Source organism: Malus domestica, chromosome 08 (genome assembly GCF_042453785.1).
Source record: "Malus domestica chromosome 08, GDT2T_hap1".
NCBI lineage: Eukaryota > Viridiplantae > Streptophyta > Magnoliopsida > Rosales > Rosaceae > Malus > Malus domestica.
The window spans coordinates 29,680,426-29,703,594 of NC_091668.1; the positions used below are offsets into that span (position 1 = coordinate 29,680,426).

Consider the following 23,169-nt stretch of genomic DNA (forward strand, 5'->3'; position numbering starts at 1 on the left):
TAAATAAAGCGCTCCGTATGCCTACAAGAAGATACAGAGAGAAAGCATACAGAAAAAAAGAAATCTCTTCCTCCATCTTTTATTTGTCATTCACTTGAGCTATAGTTTCAGTGTGATATTTTACATCTGCTTCGCACCTATCTAAAAGGTTATCCCTCTAACTTTGACATATTTATAACACGTTATCAGCGCGAGTTTCTAAATATAACCATGTCTCATTTACATTCACCAAAAAGAAATCATTCTCTCATTTCTCTCCGCTGAACGAAAAATAAAAAATATTTCCTCTACGATTTTTCCTGTTCATCTTCTTCCTCTGCCTCAACTGCGCGGTATACCCTCGCGACGAACTGTTTGCTCCATGCCTGCTCGTAGTTCTCCAACTGGCGGTTACATACATCTTTGATTACTTGTTTGGTTTGGATATTGATTACTAACCCAGTATTTATTTATGTTAATTTTACTGCAATCCAAGATGGTGCGGTACAATCGCCCATCTTGAACTGCAAATTGCATCTTACTGCGATCCAAGATGGTGCGGTATCATCGCCTATCTTGGACTGCAGATCTACTTTTACTACAAAATTCAGGTGGAGCGGTATAATCGCCCACCTTGCTCTGCAAATTTAAATTTACCTGCTATTTAATTTCATTGCAATTTTTAGGTGGTGCGGTATAATCGCCCACCCTGCTCTGCATATTTCAATTTTCTTACTACTTGAGTGGTGCAGAATAATCGCCCATTCTATGTTACATTATTTCAATGAGAATGGTGCGGTACAATCACCCTTCTCATTCACACTGAAAATCTCGAGCCAGAAGTTTCGAGTGCTTATCATTTTGGCCTGAAGATCAAAATGAAAAATTTGTAAGAACCAGAAGTTCTAACATTACATTCCTCCAGGAATACATATTATTGCAAGTTCTTACACATGTCATTTTCTTTCAGAAAAGAAAATGGCGAACTTGGCAAAACTTGAATATGCTGCCCTGGACATTACCGGGAAGAATTACCTTACCTGGGTACTGGATACCAAGATCCGTCTGGAAGCATGGAATCTTGGAGATACCATCAGGGAAGAAAGCAGCTCATCCTCTCAAGATCGGGCGAAGGCCATGATCTTTATTTGCCGCCATCTTGATGAGGGACTAAAGAGTGAGTACTTAACGGTTGAAGATCCGTTAGCTCTCTGGGAGGCCTTGAGAAACAGATACAATCACTAGACAACAGTGATTCTTCCAAAAGCTCGCTATGAGTGGTCTCACCTGAGAATCCAAGATTTCAAATCAGTGGCAGTGTACAATTCTGCGTTGTTCAGGATTACCTCTCAGATGAAGCTCTGTGGGGATACCATTACTGAGGAAATGTTGCTGGAAAAGACTTACAGCACATTTCATGCCAATAATGTGCTCCTGCAGCAGCAGTATAGAGTGCGAGGCTACACTGAATACAACCAGCTGATATCTGTGCTCATGGTAGCTGAACAGAATAATGAGCTCCTGATGAAAAACCATAATTCCCGACCTACTGGATCTGCACCATTCCCGGAGTGAATGCTGTTTCCCTCGAAGTGAATGCCACATCCTCTGGTGGTGATAATCATAAACGAGGACGTAACCACAAGCGAGGTCGATGGAATAGGAAAGGCAATAACCATGGTGTTCAGTTTCACAACCAGGTTCTGAGGCATAATTCAGGCCCGAGCTTTAAAAATGTGAATTGTCACAAAGGCAAAGCTCATATGAACAATGCTCCCAGGAACTCTGAAGGAGCCTGCCATAGGTATGGTGGCAATGGGCATTGGGCACGAACTTATCGTACCCCAAAACATCTAGTAGAGTTGTATCAAGCCTCCCTCAAGGAGAAGGGTGTCAAGACCAATTTTCTCGACCAGGCTAAACCAATGGATATACCTGATCCAGTGTTTGATTTATCAGGGTAATTGGACATAACTCACCTAGATGTTTCAGACTTCATTATGGAAAAGGAAATGAAGTATACTGGTCCGACTAAATCGTTTATGTTTAATGTACTTTTATTATGCTAAACTTGTTGTCTAAAACTAATTTTTCAGATTCAATAAAAGTGGCATGTAAATTTCCTGTTATAAATTGTTTGTTAACTGTGATTCCATTTACTCAGAAAGTATGGATAAAAACTGTGGTTATTCTCAGAACATGAGAAATGGCAGAGATATTTGTCTTGCAGACAGTACAACCACACATACAATACTTCGTGATCGAAAGTATTTCTCAAGCTTAATGCTTTCAAGAGTAGGGGTAACAACAATATCAGGACCTTCAGATGTAATTGAAGGCTCAGGGAAAGCCCAGATTATGTTACCAAATGGAACAACATTGTCCATACAAAATGCATTGTATGCTACTCGATCTACTCGTAACTTGTTGAGTTTCAAAGACATACGTTTAAATGGATACCACATTGAAACGAAAAGTGCAAAAAATGTGGAGTATTTATGCATTACCTCCAATGATACCCAGAAGCGTATATTGGAGAAGTTGCGTGGTTTTTCGAGTGGATTATATTATACATACATAAGGACAATTGAATCACATACTGTCATGAACCAGAAGTTCATTGATTCAACGGTTTACATGCTTTGGCATGACTGTCTAGGTCATTCAGGATCCACCATGATGCGTAGGATCATTACGAACTCTAATGGACATCCATTATTGAGCAGAGATATTGTTATCTCAAATGATAACCCTTGCAAGGCTTGTTCTCAAGGTAAGTTGATAATTAGACCATCACAACTAAAGGTTGATGCTGAATCCCCATCATTTCTGCAAAGAATTCAAGGGGATATTTGTGGACCTATTCAACCATCTTGTGGACCATTTCGATATTTTATGGTTTTGGTTGATGCATCCACCAGATGGTCACATGTTTGTCTCTTGTCTACTCAGAATGTAGTTTTTGTGAGACTTCTTGCTCAGATAACTAAATTACGAGCACAGTTCCCAGATTATCCCATTAAGTCAATCTGACTTGATAATGCTGGTGAATTTACATCTCAAACCTTTGATGATTACTGCATGACATTGGGCATTGATGTTGAACACCCTGTTCCTCATGTCCATACTCAAAATGGTTTAGCAGAAGCATTGATTAAGCAGCTTCAGTTAATAGCCCGCACTCTACTTATGAAAACCAAATTGCCAGTTTCTGCATGGGGACATGTCATCCTACATGTTGCATCATTAGTTCGATTGAGACCTATAGCTAACCACCAATACTTTTCAATACAACTCGTGTTTGGACATCGGCCAAACATTTCACATTTATGAGTTTTTGGTTGTGCTGTTTATGTGCCTATTGCACCCCCGCAACGCACTAAAATGGGACCTCAACGTAGACTGGGAATTTATGTGGGGTTTGATTCACCATCTATCATTAGATATTTAGAACCCTTGACATGTGATATGTTTACAGCTCATTTTGCTGATTGTCATTTTGATGAGACGGTCTTCCCATCGTTAGGGGGAGAAAAGACCGTTCCAGAAGAACGGAAAGAGCTAACATGGGTTGTTCCCACCTTGTCTCATTTTGATCCTCGAAGCATTCAATGTGAAAATGAAGTAAAGAGGATCGTTCATCTTCAAAGCATTGCCAATCAAATGCCAGATGCATTTAATGATGCTATGAAAGTGACAAAATCACATATACCAGCTGCAAATGCACCTGCCAGAATTGATGTCCCTGTTGGACAAAATAAAGTGGCAGCAAATGATTCCTGGTGCACGCCTGAAGCGTGGTAGACCACCAGGTTCAAAAGATTCAGCCCTTCGAAAGAGAAAGACAAAGGCACAATTGAATCCAAATGAAATCCTTCAGGAAGAGAAAATGAATGACAAATCCACAGTTCATGATTTTGGACTTCGAGAAGAAGAGAATTTCCTTGATGAGACACATGTCCCTGAAGAGACAGTAGTACATGAAAGCAAAGATATCTCTATAAATTATACATGTACTAATGAATTGTGGGATCAGAATGAAATAATCATTGATGATATGTTCGTATTCGCAGAAGCCACTGAAATCATATTAAGTGATGATCTTAAGCCCCACTCAGTTGATGAGTGCAAACAGAGACAAGATTGGCCTAAGTGGAAAGATGCAATCCAGGCAGAATTAAATTCCTTGGAAAGGCGAAGTGTTTTTAGACCAATAGTCCAAACCCCGCCTGATATAAACCCTGTGGGTTACAAATGGGTATTCGCAAGGAAACGCAATGAGAAAAACGAGATTGCTAGATACAAAGCACAACTCGTTGCACAAGGTTTTTCACAAAGACCTGGAATTGATTATGAGGAGACATACTCTCCTGTAATGGACGCAATTACGTTCCGTTACTTAATAAGTTTAGTGGTTTCAAAAAAGCTTGACATGCGACTTATGGATGTCATCACTGCGAATCTATATGGAAAATTAGATATTGACATATACATGAAAGTCCCAGAAGGACTTAAGTTGCCTGAAACAAGTAACAAGCCACAAGGTATGCTCTCGATCAAATTAAGGCGATCATTGTATGGGCTGAAACAATCTGGACAAATGTGGTATAATCGTCTTAGTGAGTATTTGATCAAAGAAGGATATATCAACAATGTCATTTGCCCTTGTGTGTTTATTAAGAAATCCAACTCTGAATTTGCTATAGTGGCAGTATATGTTGATGATATGAACCTAGTTGGAACACCTGAAGAGCTTCATAAAACTGCTGAATATCTGAAAAGCGAATTTGAAATGAAAGATCTTGGAAAAACAAAATTTTGTCTCGGCATGTAGATCAAGCATTGTGCTAGTGGAATTTTGGTCCACCAATCAGCTTACATTGAAAAAATCCTGAAGCGATTTGGTATGGACAATACTTATCCACTCAGCACGCCAATGGTCGTTCGTTCTCTGGACATTAAGAAAGATCTATTCCGTCCAAAAGAAGATGATGAAATGGTCCTTGGTCCAGAAGTACCATATCTGAGTGCAATAGGTGCTTTGTTGTATTTAACACAATGTACTAGACTAAATATAGCTTTTTCAGTCAACTTGTTAGCCAGGTATAGCTCTGCTCCAACAATCCGTCATTGGAAGGGTATCAAAGATTTAATGCGATACCTTCGTGGGACAACAGATATGGGTCTCTTCTACTCAATGAATTCCACAAATGACCAAGTCCTTGTCGGATATGCAGATGCTGGTTTCCTCTCTGATCCGCATAAAGCCTGCTCACAAACTGGATATGTGTTCAAGAATGGAGATACAACAATCTCATGGCGCTCAACAAAGCAAACCTTAGTTGCTACATCTTCAAATCATTCAGAAATACTTGCTTTACATGAAGCAAGTCGTGAATGTTCTTGGTTAAGATCAATGATCCATCATATTCAGAATTCATATGGTCTAACTTCGAAGATAGATAATCCAACTGTCATTCATGAAGATAATGCAGCCTGTGTTGCCCAAATGAAGAAAGGATTTATCAAGGGCGATAAGATTAAACACATATCTCCCAAGTTTTTCAGTGCACATGAGCTTCAGAAGGCTAAAGTTATTGAAGTCAGACAAATCCGTTCTAATGAAAATCTGTCAGACTTGTTCACCAAGTCTCTACCAAAATGCACGTTTCAGAAGTTAGTGCAAAGTATCGGATTACGTCGACTTACCAAACAACTAAGTTTGGAAAATGCGGTATCAGGGGGAGATACATATCAGGGGGAGCATCCATGATACATGCTTGTTGTACTCTTTTTCCTTCGATTAGGATTTTTCCCACTGGGTTTTTCCTATCAAGGTTTTAACGAGGCAATATAAGCATACTTAACCCTATATCAACAATCCAGGTAAAGTTGTACTCTTTTTCATTCGCTATGGTTTTTTCCCACTGGGTTTTTCCAAGCAAGGTTTTAATGAGGCAATTGATGTTGATATGTGGGCATCCAAGGGGGAGTGTTGAAAATATCAGCATTGTTGACAACGTTGGCTGATAATTGAATGCCCACAGATGGATTTTCAACATTACAGACTAATGAAAATATGGGCAGTAGACTTTGAAAGTGTAGGAATCACATTTTCAAAGTATATGCTGTAAATTTTGAATGTACAATTAATGGGTTTGATCGGAGCTGCTCTATAAATAGAGCACTCTGTATGCCTACAAGAAGGTACATAGAGAAAGCATACAGAAAGAAAGAAATCTCTTCCTCCATCTTTTATTTGTCATTCACTTGAGCTATAGTTTTAGTGTGATATTTTACATCTGCTTCGCACCTATCTAAAAGGTTATCTCTCTAACTTTGACATATTTATAACAAAGCTTTATTAGTTTTTTTTTTTTAATTTTTCCTTTTGTCTTCTTTTCAAGGACTATGTTTGCTACATCATCACTTAACGGTTAACTTAACAGATTTTTTAACGAACTAATGAAATTGAAATAAAGGAAAATGAATGAAAAATGCTTCAATAGTTTGAATTTTAACCAAAAATCATATAATAACTTTATTTAATGGGTATGACATAACCAAATATAAAGCAGGCCAATAAGACTGGGTCAAACAAAATAGTTTATCATGCTTCCGATATTACCCCAAACGTCAAACCCTCGCCGTTGCTTCTGCCTCTTTTCCTCAAACCCTCGATAGTGTTTGCACTACTTCAGCTCCGTTGCTTTTCAACTCCATGGGATTTTTCAACTCACAGCAAGAAAACCCACAAAGGTACATACCTTGCTTTTCTACTCCATGACTTTTGTCTTATATGTCGAATTCTTTTTTGGCTAAATCGTCAAAATGGTCCCTGAGATTTGCATAACTCATCACTTTGGTCCTTGAGATTCCAAATCAATAAAAGTGGTCCCTGAGATTGTCCACCATCTATCATTTTAGTCCTTCCGTTAAGTGTCCTGGAGGAAGTTTAGGCAATTTTCAAAGCTTCGTAACTCAATCGTTTCTTAACCAAATTCGACCCATAATTTATCAAAATAAAGATAGAAAAGTTTAGAATAAGATTATACCTATGTCGAAGCCCAATGGTTGCCGGAGATGGCCGAAAAATAGCCTCAAAGTTGACTGGTCCGAGCGAAAACTGGAAAACTCGCCAGAAACTGGGTAAACTTTAAACGTTCATAACTTCTTCAATACTTAACGAAATCAAGTGATTCAAAACGAAAATCATACTTCTCGACGAGACAAAGCGAATGGTACCTTTATCGACTGCTAGATCGTCGTGGTTGGCCGAAAAACTGCTCGAAAGTGGCTAACTCGAGATCAAGACAGCCACTTTCAAGCCGTTTTCTGGCCAAAACACGGTGAGTTAGTTGTCTAAAAAGGTATCATGCTCTTTGTCTCATCAAGAAGTATGATTTTCGTTTTTGAATCACTTGATTTCGTTGAGTATTGAAGAAGTTATGAACGTTTAAAATTTACCCAGTTTCCGGTGAGTTTTCAAGTTTTCGCTCGGACCAGTTAACTTTGAGGCTATTTTCCAGCCATGTCTGGCAACCATTGGGCTTTGAAATAGGTATAATCTTATTCTACACTTTCGTATCTTCATTTATGAGTCGAATTTGGTTACGAAACGATTGAGTTATGAAGCTTTGAAAATTGCCCAAACTTACTCCGGGACACTTAACGAAGTTTTTGTCGGAATGACCAAAATGATGAATGGTGGACAATCTTAGGGATCACTTTTATCGATTTGGAATCTCAGGGACCAAAGTGATGAGTTATGCAAATCTCAAGGACCATTTTGGTAATTTAGCCTTCTTTTTTTGCTTGATTTGTGTTTGATTGAGATGATGAATGTAAGGTGGCTCTATAAGGTTATCTTGGGTTTCTCCTCTAAAGCTTCATAAAACTCCTCAACATCACAAATTTTTTGAAATTGCTCGAAATCAACCGGCAACACCGCCAAACTGCCCATCCTTCATCTACACCAAATGCCATTCCAATTACAAATTATGAAATTTAGCCTCAAATCCAATGTTTCATAAACGCTAAACTCTAATTAATGCAATTGATGGCCAATACTCGTAATCGGTGTAATCAAATTATACATTTGGTGTGAAATTAATAGATTTCATAAAAGGAGCTTCATGCTGTGTACGTAGGGAAGTCCAGGAGAAGATACTTGGTCAGCGCGAACTTCGTTGACCACCCCCATCATTCAGGATCTGGTGGACACGTCATCCGATGAGGTTGTGGTGGCTTGTGAGGTGGTGATGTATGAGCACTACTTGTGGATGCTTAAGAACTACACTTGCTGAGTTTCTACATTAAGCTTGCTAATTAAATTTGTAAATTTAGATTAAGGTAGGAATTAATATTTGTTTTTGTAGTTTTTGTGTGTGTGGACTGACTGCTGCTATGTGTGTACCTACGTATGTATGTCCATTTGAGACTGCGAGATTTAACCCATTTCATTTAGAGCGAATGGAGATCGATCGACCATGTTAAAGTACTTGGTTAATTATAAATTTTCATCATTATAATTTGGGTAAATTACACAAAAATACCTCAACTATTGGTGTCGTGACATTTTCATACCTCATCTCACTACAAGAAAATTGGGCAGTGCACACAATAAATTATATGTGCCCTTTAATGCCAAAGGGCACTAACATATGTGCTCATTGGTCAATGGCAACAATGCAGCAACTATGTTTCCATATGTACCCTTTATGGGCGTTACCATTGCTGATAGCACACAATATGATGTTTTGTGCCCAAAGGCTAAGCACAAATACAACCCTTTTTGTGTCTCACCTCTAATAAAGGCTATTGAATGTATGGTGTAAGATGGGCACAATTGTTGTTTTAAAGGTTCAGATTGATGTATAGATGTTAAAGCAAAGGCACCACAAGTTTAAAATTGTGCCACTCTATTATATTTTAATAAATACAATTAAGCTCCAGCACAACTTTAAAATTGTGCCACTCTATTATATTTTAATAAATAGCACAATTGTAAAAATGTGGCACAATTGGATATTTTTATTTAAATATAGAAATCATCTGGCTTGCTCACAGGACCTAATTTCCACCAAATTTTAGGAACTTACAAATCATCCATTACAAGCTAAACATAAATCAACATTAGCTTCATTAACATTAGCACTAAAATAGTGAAGTTAATATATTACATAACCCATGTTCTTGGCTAAGACCGATTCATCCAACCTAACAATACAACCCATCCAAATGTTAAACCAAAAAATACATGTTATCCTATTCTGGACATACCCGGGATTCTCTATATACAACAAAATACAACATATCCAAGCTTGTATCCCCAATTTAAACGTACTAATGGTTAAACTAGCAATATATAAACACAATACTCATCTACAAGGGCTGCTTGATGACAACTAACCAGTATTCTCACTTTGGCAATCCTCATGCATCATAGCACTAGAAACCGGAGGTCCACACTGCACATTCTTGTCATTTCCACCTTCGAAAAGTGAAATCTGACCGTGTGAGCTTCCATACCCTTGTTGCTGAGTTAAAGTACTTTGTAGAGCACCCACTCCAAATGAACCAATGTTGTTGCCTACATGTGCCAACATGAATTTCAATTGCTCAGCCATTTGCACCTTTGCTAACCTTAAATTCTCCTCTTGTTCGGCCCTAAGCCTTTGTATGCTTTCTTCTTACTCTTTTTTTCATCTTTTCCGCTTTCTCATTTGCCTCATGTTTCTGAGCTTTATAAGCTTCCCGAAGATACTTCACTTCCCTAGAAAGACCTCACTGCTCAGTAACAATTCCTGGTACATCTGCCTAACCAACTCCAAGGCCAAAGCCACGCACTTGATTTCGCTTCTCTGGCCCCAGCACTTCGGCATAAATCCTATTGCGAACCTCTGTTGTTACCCCTTCACCACGCTCACAAACCTCCACTTCCAGATTTTCAAACGCCAACTGTTTAAAAAAGTCTTAATCATTCGTAAATACATAAAATTTCATTAAAGGTTGCTGGAAATAAATTTGGTCAAGTGAAAATGTACAAATTACCATCATTCTAGCAGATTCAGCATGCTCTGGGAGTTGCTTAGGTCCTCTTGTGTGTGTCATTCTGAAAAAGGTCACACAATCAGGTTCACATCCATCATGTTCTTCATCCTAAGACACCAAAAAAGATCCCAAAAACAACCACATCAAATTCAAAGAAATCTTAAAAGAATCAACATTTTAAAGACACCCAAATCTTATGCAAAACAAATCCAACTTTTAAGCAACCAAAGCTACTTCCTTCAAATTTTCTTCCTGGTCAGGTGGAAGTAGCCTTTTTAAAGTTGTCCCTCAAGGCAAAAGTTGTATGATATGAATTAACTTTATACATAGATGTTAAAGTTCTCTTCTAAGTGTGTGACAACCAATAATAATGAGAAATGCTCCATCTAATCTACAAGTATTATTTGTTCGAAGTGAATGAAATACCACGATTGCTTTGGAAAAAAATGGATTCGTTGGCTTCTTAAGTAATCTCTCAATCACTTTGAACCGTAATAGCAATAGATTAGAAGTATTTTTCGACAGTACTATTGCTATAAAGCTGATTAAATTGTTTATGTAGATGCATAAATAGGGGCATGGATCTCAATACAGAAAAGGGCCAGAATCTGTTAGGGGAACACAACCAACAGCCATGCTTAGACTGCCTTGCTATTGCTGTGCCCAGGCTGCAGAAACAACATCGACCATCCAAGGGCAAAGCCTCTCAAAGACTTCAGAACCCTACAAACCCACTACAAGAGAAAACATGGGATCAAACCCTTCATGTGTACAAAATGTGGCAATCACAGTTACTGATTTGACATTGGCCAAGGACAACCAAGTTGGCTTTGAGGACAATTATAATAGTAATGAAAACAAGTATTCATGGCATGAATGAAAACAAATCACAGAAACTAACCTATGATACAAAATTAAGAAAGATCTTATTACCATCCCCAAACTAACCTATAAGTACATGGTTACAACTAAGTCAAGTTATAACCATGTACTTATAACAGGAATGAAAACAAGCATTCATGGCAACATCAAATTATAATGGTAAAAGAATCCACTCACATAATCATTCTGTATTTAAATAAAAGTTGTTGACCCAGTTGTGTGACTCATCTTTAACATTCTTTGATTCTTGGCATTAGTTGCACATCTCCGCTAGTTCACAACAAATAAAGAACACCACAAAGGAAAATAATCATTTTATTGAACCTTAAGTTTCGTTTCAAATAAGATTTAATGAAGTATAGTAACTATAATGTTGAAAAGTTTTACAAACCTTATTTTCCATTTTATCCCAATGAGCTACCAAGGCTTGCCATTGTGTTTGGATTACCCTAGCATCATCGCAATGCTTCCTCTGCTCGGAATTCTCAAAGGGAACATAATACAACTTACAGAGTTTAGCCTTCTATGTCCTGAAACGATCATGTATTTTCGTTTCCACAATACCCCTGACTTTCTCCTCCTTGCCAACAACTCTTGAATTTGTCCATTCTATAGTGGCCTACATAAACAATAATTAAGTTGTCACAGAAAATTGTAACCATCCAACAAGTCAAATTTTACAAATTTGAAGTATCTATTGCATCAATACCTGGACCAACAACCACACTCGATCAAGTTTCGAAGAATCTATTTTGCGCCAATCAGGTGAATCAATTGGGATCAATCCACCATCACGAGCCAACATGGCTATGTAGCGGCCAAATCTGGCCACATTGTCATGAGGAGAAAAAGCTTGACCGAATCTGTTGAAGTTCAGGTTTTCACGCCTCCCTCTGCCCAACCGTATCCTGTTAACTCCCATATTCTTCTTTCGAGTTGTGGCTGACAAAGAAGTTAAGCCACTTGATTGCATATTTCCACTACATGTCTCATGGTGTTGGTAGGTTGCAAATGATTCATTTGGAGCGAGTACACCAAATGGGGAGTGTGGTTGAGTTTCCACAGATGCCAAAAATGCATCATCATCAAGCATCAGATTAGGCATCTACATTGCAAATTGCAAAGCAAATACACAATCAAAGTGAATATCCTTAAACTTTAAAGGAAAAATAAAACCTACTAAATTTTACGTCTCTCTCACTGAAGGGCTATCCTTTTCTCCAAATAAATATTAAATCAAATTGGTTGTGAAAGAAAACTATGGGAACCTTACATTGTAATTTGGTTTCAAAGCATGAGCAGCTACAATGTAGATAGCCAATTGACTATACAACTCATTAGGTGAAACTTCTTTGGGGTGTCCAGATCCCCCAGTTCTTAGTGTGTCCTCAACCAATCCGTACTGCAAGTAAGAAAAAGAGCAAGGTTTGGTAATTCAAGTTACGGGGGATTATTAGATAAGAGAACCAGTGGTTTCTTGTTATCCAGTATAGAGGAAACTGAGAGTCCATTTAAATTATGAATGGAGTATCACATTATCCTAAAATTATTAAGATAAGTAACAAACTAACCAATACGGTTCCAAAATTGTAAATTGCTCTATGGAAATCAAACTACAACAGAATCATTTTCTGACATTTTATAAGAGCGAAATTCTAATTTATTCGTAACATCAACGACAGGAGAAAACTCAAACTATATAATCAATCTTATTTGTCAATTTCATAAACATAAACATAGTAAACCTTAGTTCTATTTATCAATTTCATACCAAGCAAAAAAGCTGCAGCCGTTGCACCCACCCACCCTCCCAACGACCTCTAGGTCCTGCAAAATCGGAGCACACCCAAGTTGAAACCCTTCCAATCCCAATGACTTGCACCCATACTAGATTCCTAATCCCAAACCCACTGTCCTCCTAAACCCATTGTCTTCAAACCATAAATCATATTCGACAATGAACATCCAATTTGACCCCAAACCGTAAAGAACAAAAACCCATTGAAAATTTGAATTTAAGAAACCTTACCTGTGGGCCTCCTGTATCTCTGTGTGTGTCGCCGGAGGAATGCCTTTGAACTGGACAGATGAGCGGTGTTGAAATTGACGGACTCGACGGAGGAGCTGTGTTTGATTTTTTGGAGAGTAAGGGTGAGACGGACTGGGAGAGATAGAAGGGACTGAGAGAGATAGAAGGGGCCGAAATAGATATAGGGTACATTTTTAATTATTATTATAAGAGTTAGTGGGCACAATTATTATTATAACAACTATTTTTTATTATTATTATAAGAGGTAGTGAGCACAATTGTGTATTACAATGGTGGAAACCCAAATTTTTGAATTTGGTGGTGGGAAATCCAAACTTGCACCATAAAATAGAGGGAGAAGTTCAATTTGGAGAAGGGAAACTTAATATAAATCCAATTTTATAAGCCATTATTAGTTATAGTCCAATTTTGAAGTTTTATCGAAGATTAATTATGTTTATCTACTTGTACCATCGGGTTTTTTTTTTATTTTTTATAATACTCTACTTATATTACAGATTAATTGCATATGTATAATTTGTTTTTTTTTGTTTGTAAATTGACTACCTGCATTGCTTTTAAAACCGCCAATCATTTTTTTTTAGCAGCTGCATGTTTTTGGCTAATTGCAGCACGTACTCATTCCTTGTACTTCTTCTTGTAAGAAACTTAATGTGAGTTTCATCAAACATTTGACAAGTGTAATATTATAAGTTAAGTGAGTTATATATATTGAACTTAGCCTAACTAATGTAATAATGCAGTTTTCGGAATTAAGACTTGGAGGGAAACCTAAGAAGATTCAAATTGATTTGAATCGGACAGTTGCATTGAAGATGTAACTGGTGGTAACTCCTTTCTTGATATACAAAATATATCAAGTTCAAGTGGTCATTACTATTGTGACAACACGTCCCTAATTTTAAGAGTTTTTAAAGTTTTAATAAAGGATTTTACAAAAATGCCCTTTTACGCACGCGCATTATTCGAGGTTAATCGTTGTGTCATTCCATCTAAGATTTATTTTCTTGACATATCCTCGTAGTATTCGTCACTATGGACGTGTGGGCGCTGACGGTTCGTGATTTGGAGTTATATCGAAGAAGTTATTAACGTTTGAAATTTGGGATTTTAAGGAATTATAATTTTAGTAAAATCTAGAATTTCTTTTATAAAAATGGACAGCCCAGATTTATTGAAGAATTAAATGGATGGATCGGATGTAAAGGAAAATAAAAATAAATAAATAAAAGTGAAGGAAGGTTTTGTGTGTGTGTGTGCGTGTGAGGAAGAAGAAGAAGAAGAGATTGGGCAGAAACTGCCCAACCAGAGGAAGAGAGAGCAGGAGCTCCACGAGAGAAAGGAGAGAGAGCTGACGAATCAGGAGAAGAGAGAAGGAGAGGATGGCCAATCGGAATAGAGGAAATGAGGAAAGGAGGGAGAGTGTGGCGCGGGGGATTAGCCGGATCCCCTTGGCCCATTTTTGACCCGGTCGGCATCCATGCCTATTTCCGACGATTTTCACCCATTTTTCTGGCGAATTTCTTCAAGAAACCTCATGGGAAGCACTCTAGGAGCCTTCCTCTATCCATTCCATCTCAAAATTGGAGAGATTTGGCCTTGAAAATGGAGAAAACCGCAATGAGGGGTGCGGCGGCTTTGGCTTCGAATCACCCAATCCTGAAGCAATTTCTTTCAATTGCCACCACCCATAGCTTCCTCTAAAGGCCTAGAACAAAGCCCAAGCATTAGTTGGAGCATCAGAGTTGATTTGAGGACGAATTGGAACTCACCCAATTCTAGGGTTTCGCACGGGTTTGAGAAAATTGGAGCCTTTCCAGGCCAAATTGGCCTTGGCCTCAGGTATAAAGTTTACTCTACTCATTGAGATCTTCAATTATGTATTTTTTGAGAATTTTTGGAAATAGTTGGATTTTCCGACAAGCTGGGGCAGCCAACCGCCACTCGCGGCGGTCCGTGCGCCGGCGCGTGGCCAATGGCCCGCCAATGTCATTCTTAGCATGTGTTTAAGGTTCTAGGTTCAGTTTTTATAATTGATGGACGTAAATTGAGTAATTGAACCTAAGTTTGTTACGATTCGTGGTTAGGCCAAAAGGTGAATCGACGATCCAACCGTCGGATCGTCACCAAACTTTGATACGTTGTAATACGTAATATTTGAGGATTATAGAACTTATGGATCAGGAATCCGATTTACGGATCTTTCGGAATTGGAGTTGTAAGTTCATAAAATAGAATGTTAACCGTCACTTGGTTTTGGAAATTGATGGAGATCCGACCATTGGATGGTAATGAAATTTTAGGATGTTGTCCTAGAGGTATATGGTGAACCTCTGGAAGTTATGGATTGGAAATCTGAGTTACAGATCTTCTGGATCGAACTACGTAGTGACGTGTTTTATATAAGTTATATATTCTATCGATATGATTTCTGAGGTTGGATTTGATTATTGTTCTAGGCGCCGATCGTCATGACACCTTGACGCGTTGTGCTAGGGAGTTGTTGGGCGAACTCCAGGTGAGTGGGCAGTATTTCTGTTTATACCTATATACTATTGATATTTTCCCCAGAAATTGAGTTTAAATGAAAGTACGTTTTAAAATGCCATGCATGCATATTATGAGATATATGAATTGATAATTGATGCATATATATATATATATATATGTGAATTGGTGTTGTGGACACACAGGTGAGTATCAGGTGAGTTTTATGTTATTCCTGTGAATCATTGATGATGTGAATTGTGTTGAGAGCTCATAACCTGCACCCTTAGTGTTAGTGCTTATATTATTCACCGCACCACACGCTCACCTTGGATCCAAGTAGGTAAATGTCGTACATACCATGAGAGGGTTCCGACATGCTAGTCGTACAGACCATTAGAGGTGGTTCTGACTAGTAGGTGACCTTAGATTATGTGCACAGATGATTGATGAGAGAAGCACTAGAGCGTATTCTTACACCATTCTTATCGTACAGACTACTTTAGGTTGTTCCGATTTATGTGCAGAGTAGTGTCGTACAGGTCACAGTGGTGACTCCGGTTGGATTGGATATTAAGCTATAGAATTAACCGTATAGGACCAACTGCAGGGTCTCCGGTTGATTCCTTATTTCACCTGTTATAATGTTGCATCCTTATTATGTTTTGATGCATAGCATGGCATATTTTTCTTGAAAAGTGTTAAAGATTTATGAATTGAGTTTTGAGATTAATTATGGTTATATATATATACTATTTTATGGGAAAGTATACAGGTTTTACAGAGAGGGGTTAGAAATGTTGTTAATTGAAATGTTTTCGAAAAACTTTGTTTTACTGACCCACTCAACTTTGTTTTGCGCCCCTCCAGGTTCTAGATAGCAGAGCTTTGGTGACCACGAGGAATCCAACGATGTTCTAACAGAATTCACAAAAGTAGGACTCACCCTCGGGTGTTTCATCTTAGTAATTGTATCTGTAAAGCTTCCGAACTGTGTAAATGGTTACGTCACACTCACGTGACGACTATCATGCCCTCCTTCGGGACGGGGTGTGTCAGTTGGTATCAGAGCCTAAGTTGCAATTATGGACATCTTGAGAATTTCCTAGTGTCTTCTCTCAGAACTATACCGTCTTGTAACGAGCCACGTTGTTCGGATGAGCCTAATTTCCCTGATATAGTAGTTTAGGGGGAAATTATTGCCATTGTGATTCAGTCTATTATCTAAAGGAACCCTTTGAGACTGGTTATAAGTTAAATTTGAATCACTTTAGGGAAATGAAGAACCTAAGGGAGCAGATCGATGGCTTAATCATTTGGGAAAAGACGTTTCGGATTATGCAAAGTCAAAGGAATCTTCCTCCCGACAGGTGGGTCAAGATGACTACCTAGTTTCTGTGTGTTGAATCTGCATTATGATCGAGATAGGAATGTTATCCGATGTCATCAGAAGAACAACTGTTTGGAAGTCGTTTAAAGAATTGTTTAAGGAAAAGTTCATTCCTCCGACATATTATTATAAAGAGTTTACAGACTTGCCTTGTTTCCATTCGGATGTTGTTGCTAATCCGGTCAAGGTGTTATGTCGTTTTTGGCTAGATAATAAGAAGAAGTAGCGTTCTTTGGCGACCACTATTCATTGTACTTTTTTTTACCAGGAGTTTACGAGATGTTGTCGAGCATCGAGGACTCTGAGAACATGACCAGCGAGAGTAAAGAGGAATAAGAAAAGAATGAGAATCAGAAGAAAGACGATAAAGTTAAAGATCCGTCATATTAAAGACCTTGGAAGACTCAGAGCTTCAAAAGAAGTGAAACTAGAGCTAATTTTCCCAGCTGAGGTTTTAGTGCCACTGGTCAGATGCGAAGTGATAGGTTTACTAGTGATCCCAGATCTCAGAGACAAGGTGACTCTGGTAGAGGAGATGTATCTTTGTACCATAGGTACAATATTAGGCACTTTGGAGAGTGTGGGAAGTTGTGAATATGTTCATGTGGTTAGATGAGACATAAAGGTATGAATTGTCCCTAAGATCAGTTGTTACCCAGCATGCTTCCTTGACATATTACTTGGAAAATTGATGAGTAAGTCGTACAGGTCACTATAGGTGACTCCGACTTATGTGCTAACATGGATGGTCGAGTTGTAGACTCAGCCGTACAGGTTATTCTAGCTTACTCCGGCTGATATAATTCTTATTATGGATGATGTTGCCAAAGGAAGTAGTGAATGAGCACGATCGAGGCGTATATATGTATTTTCCCTGTGAGGAGTAAAATGATAATATTGCACCCTTAAGAATTGTTGCTTACTTATCGAGACGACAATGAGTTATCGTTATTGTGGGCTGCAGACCGTAATATCCATAACTTATTTGTTGGATTCGTTAAGTAAGTAAACATGTAGGTCATTCTATGTCGGTTATGACTATTTAGGGTGTCAAGTGATGGTGGAAGAAGTAGTTATGCCAGTGAATCGTATCCCGTTAGACATCGTGGACTTTGATGTGATTTTAGGCACATATTGGTTACATTATAATCGTGCCAATATGGATTGCTACGGGAAATCAGTTACTTTCCATTGTCTTGGATTATCAGATGTTACTTTTGTGATTGAGCAAAGTGGAGTGAGGCATGCCGTTATTTCTGTTGTGAGAGCAAAGAGATTGTTATCAAAAGGTTGCCAAGGATACCTAGCTCATGTGGTGTTGTAGGATCATACTCCTAGTATTGTGGATGACGTACAGGTGGTAGACATTTTCCTAATGTGTTTCCGGAATGATTTACATGGATTGCCACCAGACAGAGATGTGGTGTTGACTATTGAATTGTCTCCAAGTACAAACTTTATGCTATAAATTGGTTCCTACAGAGTTAAAGGAATTGAAAATTCAGTCACAAGAATTGGTTGATAAAGGTTTCAGTCAACCTAGTACGTTACTTTGGAAAACCCCAGCTTTGTTTATAAGGAAGAAAGACGGGACCTTAAGAAAATGTATGGATATTAGGTAATTAAATTGGGTAACGAGTAAGAACCGTTATCCATTGCCGCGCATTGATGATTGTTTGATCAGCTTAGAGGTGCCTATGTGTTTTCAAGGAAAGAGTTGAGGTCTGGTATACTTTTAAGTGAAAGTAAAGCATACTAGTCATTTTGAGTCGGTGTTAAAATGTTTGAGGGAACATCGGTTATATGCTAAGTTTAGCAAATGTCAATTTTGGACGAATCAAGTGGCATTTTTGGGACATGTGATATTTGCACAAGGTATTCAAGTAGATCCTTAATGAGTGACAACTGGGGAGAATTGGGAACAACCTCGAACCGTCACTGAGGTACTGAGTTTTCTTGGTCTAGCAGGCTACTATAAACGTTTGTAAAGGATTTTTCAATCATTGCTTTGTCATTGACGGGATCGACTAGAAGAGAGGTTAGGTTTGAGTGGATGAAAATTGTGAACAAAGTTTCAGCAACTGAAGCATTATCTCACTCATACACCTGTTTTAGCACTCCCAGATGATAAAGGTAATTATGAGGTCTACAGTGATGCATCCTTGAATGGGTTAGGATGTGTGTTGATGCAACATGATAGAGTGATTGCTACACTTCACGACAATTGAAACCTCATGAGATGAATTACCCTACTCATGATTTAGAATTAGCAACTATCATCTTTGCTTTGAAGATTTGGAGACATTGTCTTTATGGGAAGAAAAGTGCAAGATTTTTACGAATCAAAAGAGTATCCAATATTTGTTTATTCAGAGGTATCTTAATCTTAGGCAACGAAGGTGGATTGAGTTGTTTAGTGATTATGATTGCACAACCAAGGTGATCGTGCAAATGTTGTGGCTAATGCTTTTAGTAAGAAGACCCTAGCAAGAATTAATGCTTGGTACGATTGCCATGTTCATCTTCTTGTGGATTTGAGATCTACTGGAGTAAAGTTGGGAATGGAAGATCGAAAAGAAAACGTACTTGCTAATTTTCAAGTTAGGCCTATTTGGTAGGTCGTACTCGGAATATTTAAGTAATTAAGTCTAACCTGGAACTGAGCCAGGATCGGCTGAAGAGCTTAGCAGACAAACATGCCACTGACCGGACGTGTAATGCAGGAGATTGGATGTTTTTGAAATTATCACCTTGGAAAGGTGTGGTTCGGGTCGAAATGGAAGACAAGTTAAATCCTAAGTACATCAGGCCGTCTTTGACTATTGAACGAATCGGTGAAATACTTTCAAGTTTAAGTACCTTCAGGATTGGATAAGGTGTATAGTGTAGTTAATGTTTTAATGCTTCGTTACAAAGTAGCAGATTCGTCGTGTATGATTCCGGTTCAACCCTTAGAGGTTAATCCGGATTTGATTTATGATGAGGAACTAGTGACTATCTTGGATTGGAAGGACAAGGTTCTAAGGAATAAAACAGTGTACTTGGTAAAAGTTTTATGGAGGAATCATTCAGCAGAAGAAACTACTTGGGAGACAAAAGATCGAATGAGAGGGATATGTTCCAGGTTGTTTTATGGATATTGATGGATTGTAAAGATTGTGTAAATTTCGAGGACGAAATTTTTTAAGGTGGGTAGATTGTGACAGCACGTCCCTAATTTTAAGAGTTTTTAAAGTTTTAATAAAGGATTTTACAAAAATGCCCTTTTAGGCACGCGCATTATTCGAGGTTAATCGTTGTGTCGTGCCATCTAAGATTTATTTTCTTGACATATCCTCGTAGTATTCGTCACTACGGACGTGTGGGCGCTGACGGTTCGTGATTTGGAGTTATATCGAAGAAGTTATTAACGTTTGAAATTTGGGATTTTAAGGAATTATAATTTTAGTAAAATCTAGAATTTCTTTTATGAAAATGGACAGCCCAGATTTATTAAAGAATTAAATGGATGGCTCAGATGTAAAGGAAAAAAAATAAATAAAAATGAAGGAATGTTTTGTGTGTGTGTGTGCGTGTGAGGAAGAAGAAATTGGGCAGAAACTGCCCAACCAGAGGAAGAGAGAGCAGGAGCTCCACGAGAGAAAGGAGAGAGAGCTGACGAATCAGGAGAAGAGAGAAGGAGAGGATGGCCAATCGGAACAGAGGAAAGGAGGGAGAGTGTGGCGCGGGGGATCGGCCGGATCCCCTTGGCCCGTTTTTGACCCGGTCGGCATCCATGCCTATTTCCGACGATTTTCACCCATTTTTCTGGCGAATTTCTTCAAGAAACTTCATGGAAAACACTCTAGGAGCCTTCCTCTATCCATTCCATCTCAAAATTGGAGAGATTTGGCTTTGAAAATGGAGAAAACCGCAATGAGGGGTGCGGCGGCTTTGGCTTCGAATCACCCAATCCCGAAGCATTTTCTTTCAATTGCCACCACCCATAGCTTCCTCTTGAGGCCTAGAACAAAGCCCAAGCATTAGTTGGAGCATCGGAGTTGATTTGAGGACGAATTGGAACTCACCCAATTCTAGGGTTTCGCACGGGTTTGAGAAAATTGGAGCCTTTCCAGGCCAAATTGGCCTTGGCCTCAGGTATAAAGTTTACTCTACTCATTGAGATCTTCAATTCTGTATTTTTTGAGAAGTTTTGGAAATAGTTGGATTTTCCGGCGAGCTGGGGCAGCCAACCGCCACCCGCGGCGGTCCGTACGGTGGCGCGTGGCCAATGGCCCGCCAATGTCATTCTTAGCATGTGCTTAAGGTTCTAGGTTCAGTTTTGATAATTGATGGACGTAAATTGAGTAATTGAACCTAAGTTTGTTACGATTCGTGGTTAGGCCAAAAGGTGAATCGACGATCCAACCGTCGGATCGTCACCAAACTTTGATACGTTGTAATACGTAATATTTGAGGATTATAGGAACTTACGGATCGGGAATCCGATTTACGGATATTTTGGAATTGGAGTTCTAAGTTCATAAAATAGAATGTTAACCGTCACTTGGTTTTGGAAATTGATGGAGATCCGACCGTTGGATGGTAATGAAATTTTAGGATGTTGTCCTAGAGGTATATTGTGAACCTCTGGAAGTTATGGATTGGAAATCTAAGTTACAGATTTTCCGGATCGAACTACGTAGTGACGTGTTTTACATAAGTAATATATTCTATCGATATGATTTCTGAGGTTGGATTTGATTATTGTTCTAGGCGCCGATCGTCATGACGCCTTGATGTGTTGTGCTAGGGAGTTGTTGGGCGAACTCCAGGTGAGTGGGCAGTATTTCTGTTTATACCTATATACTAATGATATTTTTCCCAAAAATTGAGTTTAAATGAAAGTACGTTTTAAAATGTCATGCATGCATATTATGAGATATATGAATTGATAATTGATGCATATATATATGTGAATTGGTGTTGTGGACGCACAGGTGAGTATAAAGTGAGTTTTATGTCATTCCTGTGAATCATTGATGATGTGAATTGTGTTGAGAGCTCATAACCTGCACCCCTGGTGTTAGTGCTTATATTATTCACCGCACCGCACGCTCACCTTGGATCCAAGTAGGTGCATGTCGTACAGACCATGAAAGGGTTCCGACATGCTAGTCGTACAGACCACTAGAGGTGGTTCTGACTAGTAGGTGACCTTAGATTATGTGCACAGATGATTGATGAGAGAAGCACTAGAGCGTATTCTTACACCATTCTTATCGTACAGACTACTTTAGGTAGTTCCGATTTATGTGCAGAGTAGTGCCATACAGGTCATAGTGGTGACTCCGGTTGGATTGGATATTGAGCTATAGAATTAACCGTACAGGACCAACTGCAGGGTCTCCGGTTGATTCCTTATTTCACCTGTTATAATGTTGCATCCTTATTATGTTTTGATTCATAGCATGGCATATTTTTCTTGAAAAGTGTTAAAGATTTGTGAATTGAGTTTTGAGATTAATTATGGTTATATATATATATATACTATTTTCTGGGAAAGTATACAGGTTTTACAGAGAGGGGTTAGAAATGTTGTTAATTGAAATGTTTTCGAAAAACTTTGTTTTACTGACCCACTCAACTTTGTTTTGCGCCCCTCCAGGTTCTAGATAGCAGAGCTTTGGTGGCCACGAGGAATCTAACGGTGTTCTGACAGAATTCACAAAAGTAGGACTCACCATCGGGTGTTTCATCTTAGTAATTGTATCTTTAAAGCTTTCGAACTGTATAAATGGTTACGTCACACTCACGTGACGGCCAGCATGCCCTCCTTAAGGACGGGGTGTGTCAACTATTCATATACAAAATGTATTAAAATCAGATTCTGTCTTCAGATTGTTGAAGTAAAACAAGATACTTATGTGTATAAAATTAAATAATTTAAATATACTAAATCAAAGGGCACAAAAAATATTTATGTGTGTACATAAATTAATAAAAAATTATGATTACTGATATTTATAAACAGTGACACAAATTTTGGTGCAAACATTTTAATGGGCACAAATGCAAGACACCAACCAATGTGCCATTTGTTTAGAGGGCACATTTGAGATGGTTTTGGTGCTCATTCATATTTAAAAAGCACATATATGTAATTGTGCTCAATGATAATGAAAAGGGCACAAATGAATTGTGTTCTTAGCCCATTTTTCTTGAAGTGTCTTTTAAAATTGACAATATCATACCTCATCTTACGAATTTGTGCCAATATCATACCTTCCGTTACTTGGCAATGAATTTTTCAGTTAAATGCTGACGTGGCTTGATTCGGGACCCACT

The 23,169-nt window shown here is 38.4% G+C and overlaps 2 protein-coding genes across 2 annotated transcripts; one reads left to right on the forward strand and one right to left on the reverse strand.

Moving 5' to 3' along the window:
* Window positions 1-957: 957 nt before the first annotated feature.
* Window positions 958-1,554, forward strand: LOC139198169 (uncharacterized). The gene is made up of 2 exons (XM_070826438.1): window positions 958-1,181; window positions 1,320-1,554. The coding sequence occupies exons 1-2, from the start codon at window positions 958-960 to the stop codon at window positions 1,552-1,554; spliced, it is 459 nt and encodes a 152-aa protein (XP_070682539.1).
* A 7,550-nt stretch (window positions 1,555-9,104) lies between these two features.
* LOC103437035 (uncharacterized) lies at window positions 9,105-13,135 on the reverse strand. Its single transcript, XM_017332662.3, has 7 exons — window positions 12,944-13,135; window positions 12,188-12,316; window positions 11,624-12,019; window positions 11,306-11,533; window positions 11,092-11,184; window positions 10,033-10,140; window positions 9,105-9,939 (listed from the first exon to the last, which is right to left on the reverse strand). The coding sequence occupies exons 1-4, from the start codon at window positions 13,133-13,135 to the stop codon at window positions 11,438-11,440; spliced, it is 813 nt and encodes a 270-aa protein (XP_017188151.3). The 3' UTR covers window positions 9,105-9,939; window positions 10,033-10,140; window positions 11,092-11,184; window positions 11,306-11,437.
* Between the last annotated feature and the right edge of the window lie 10,034 nt (window positions 13,136-23,169).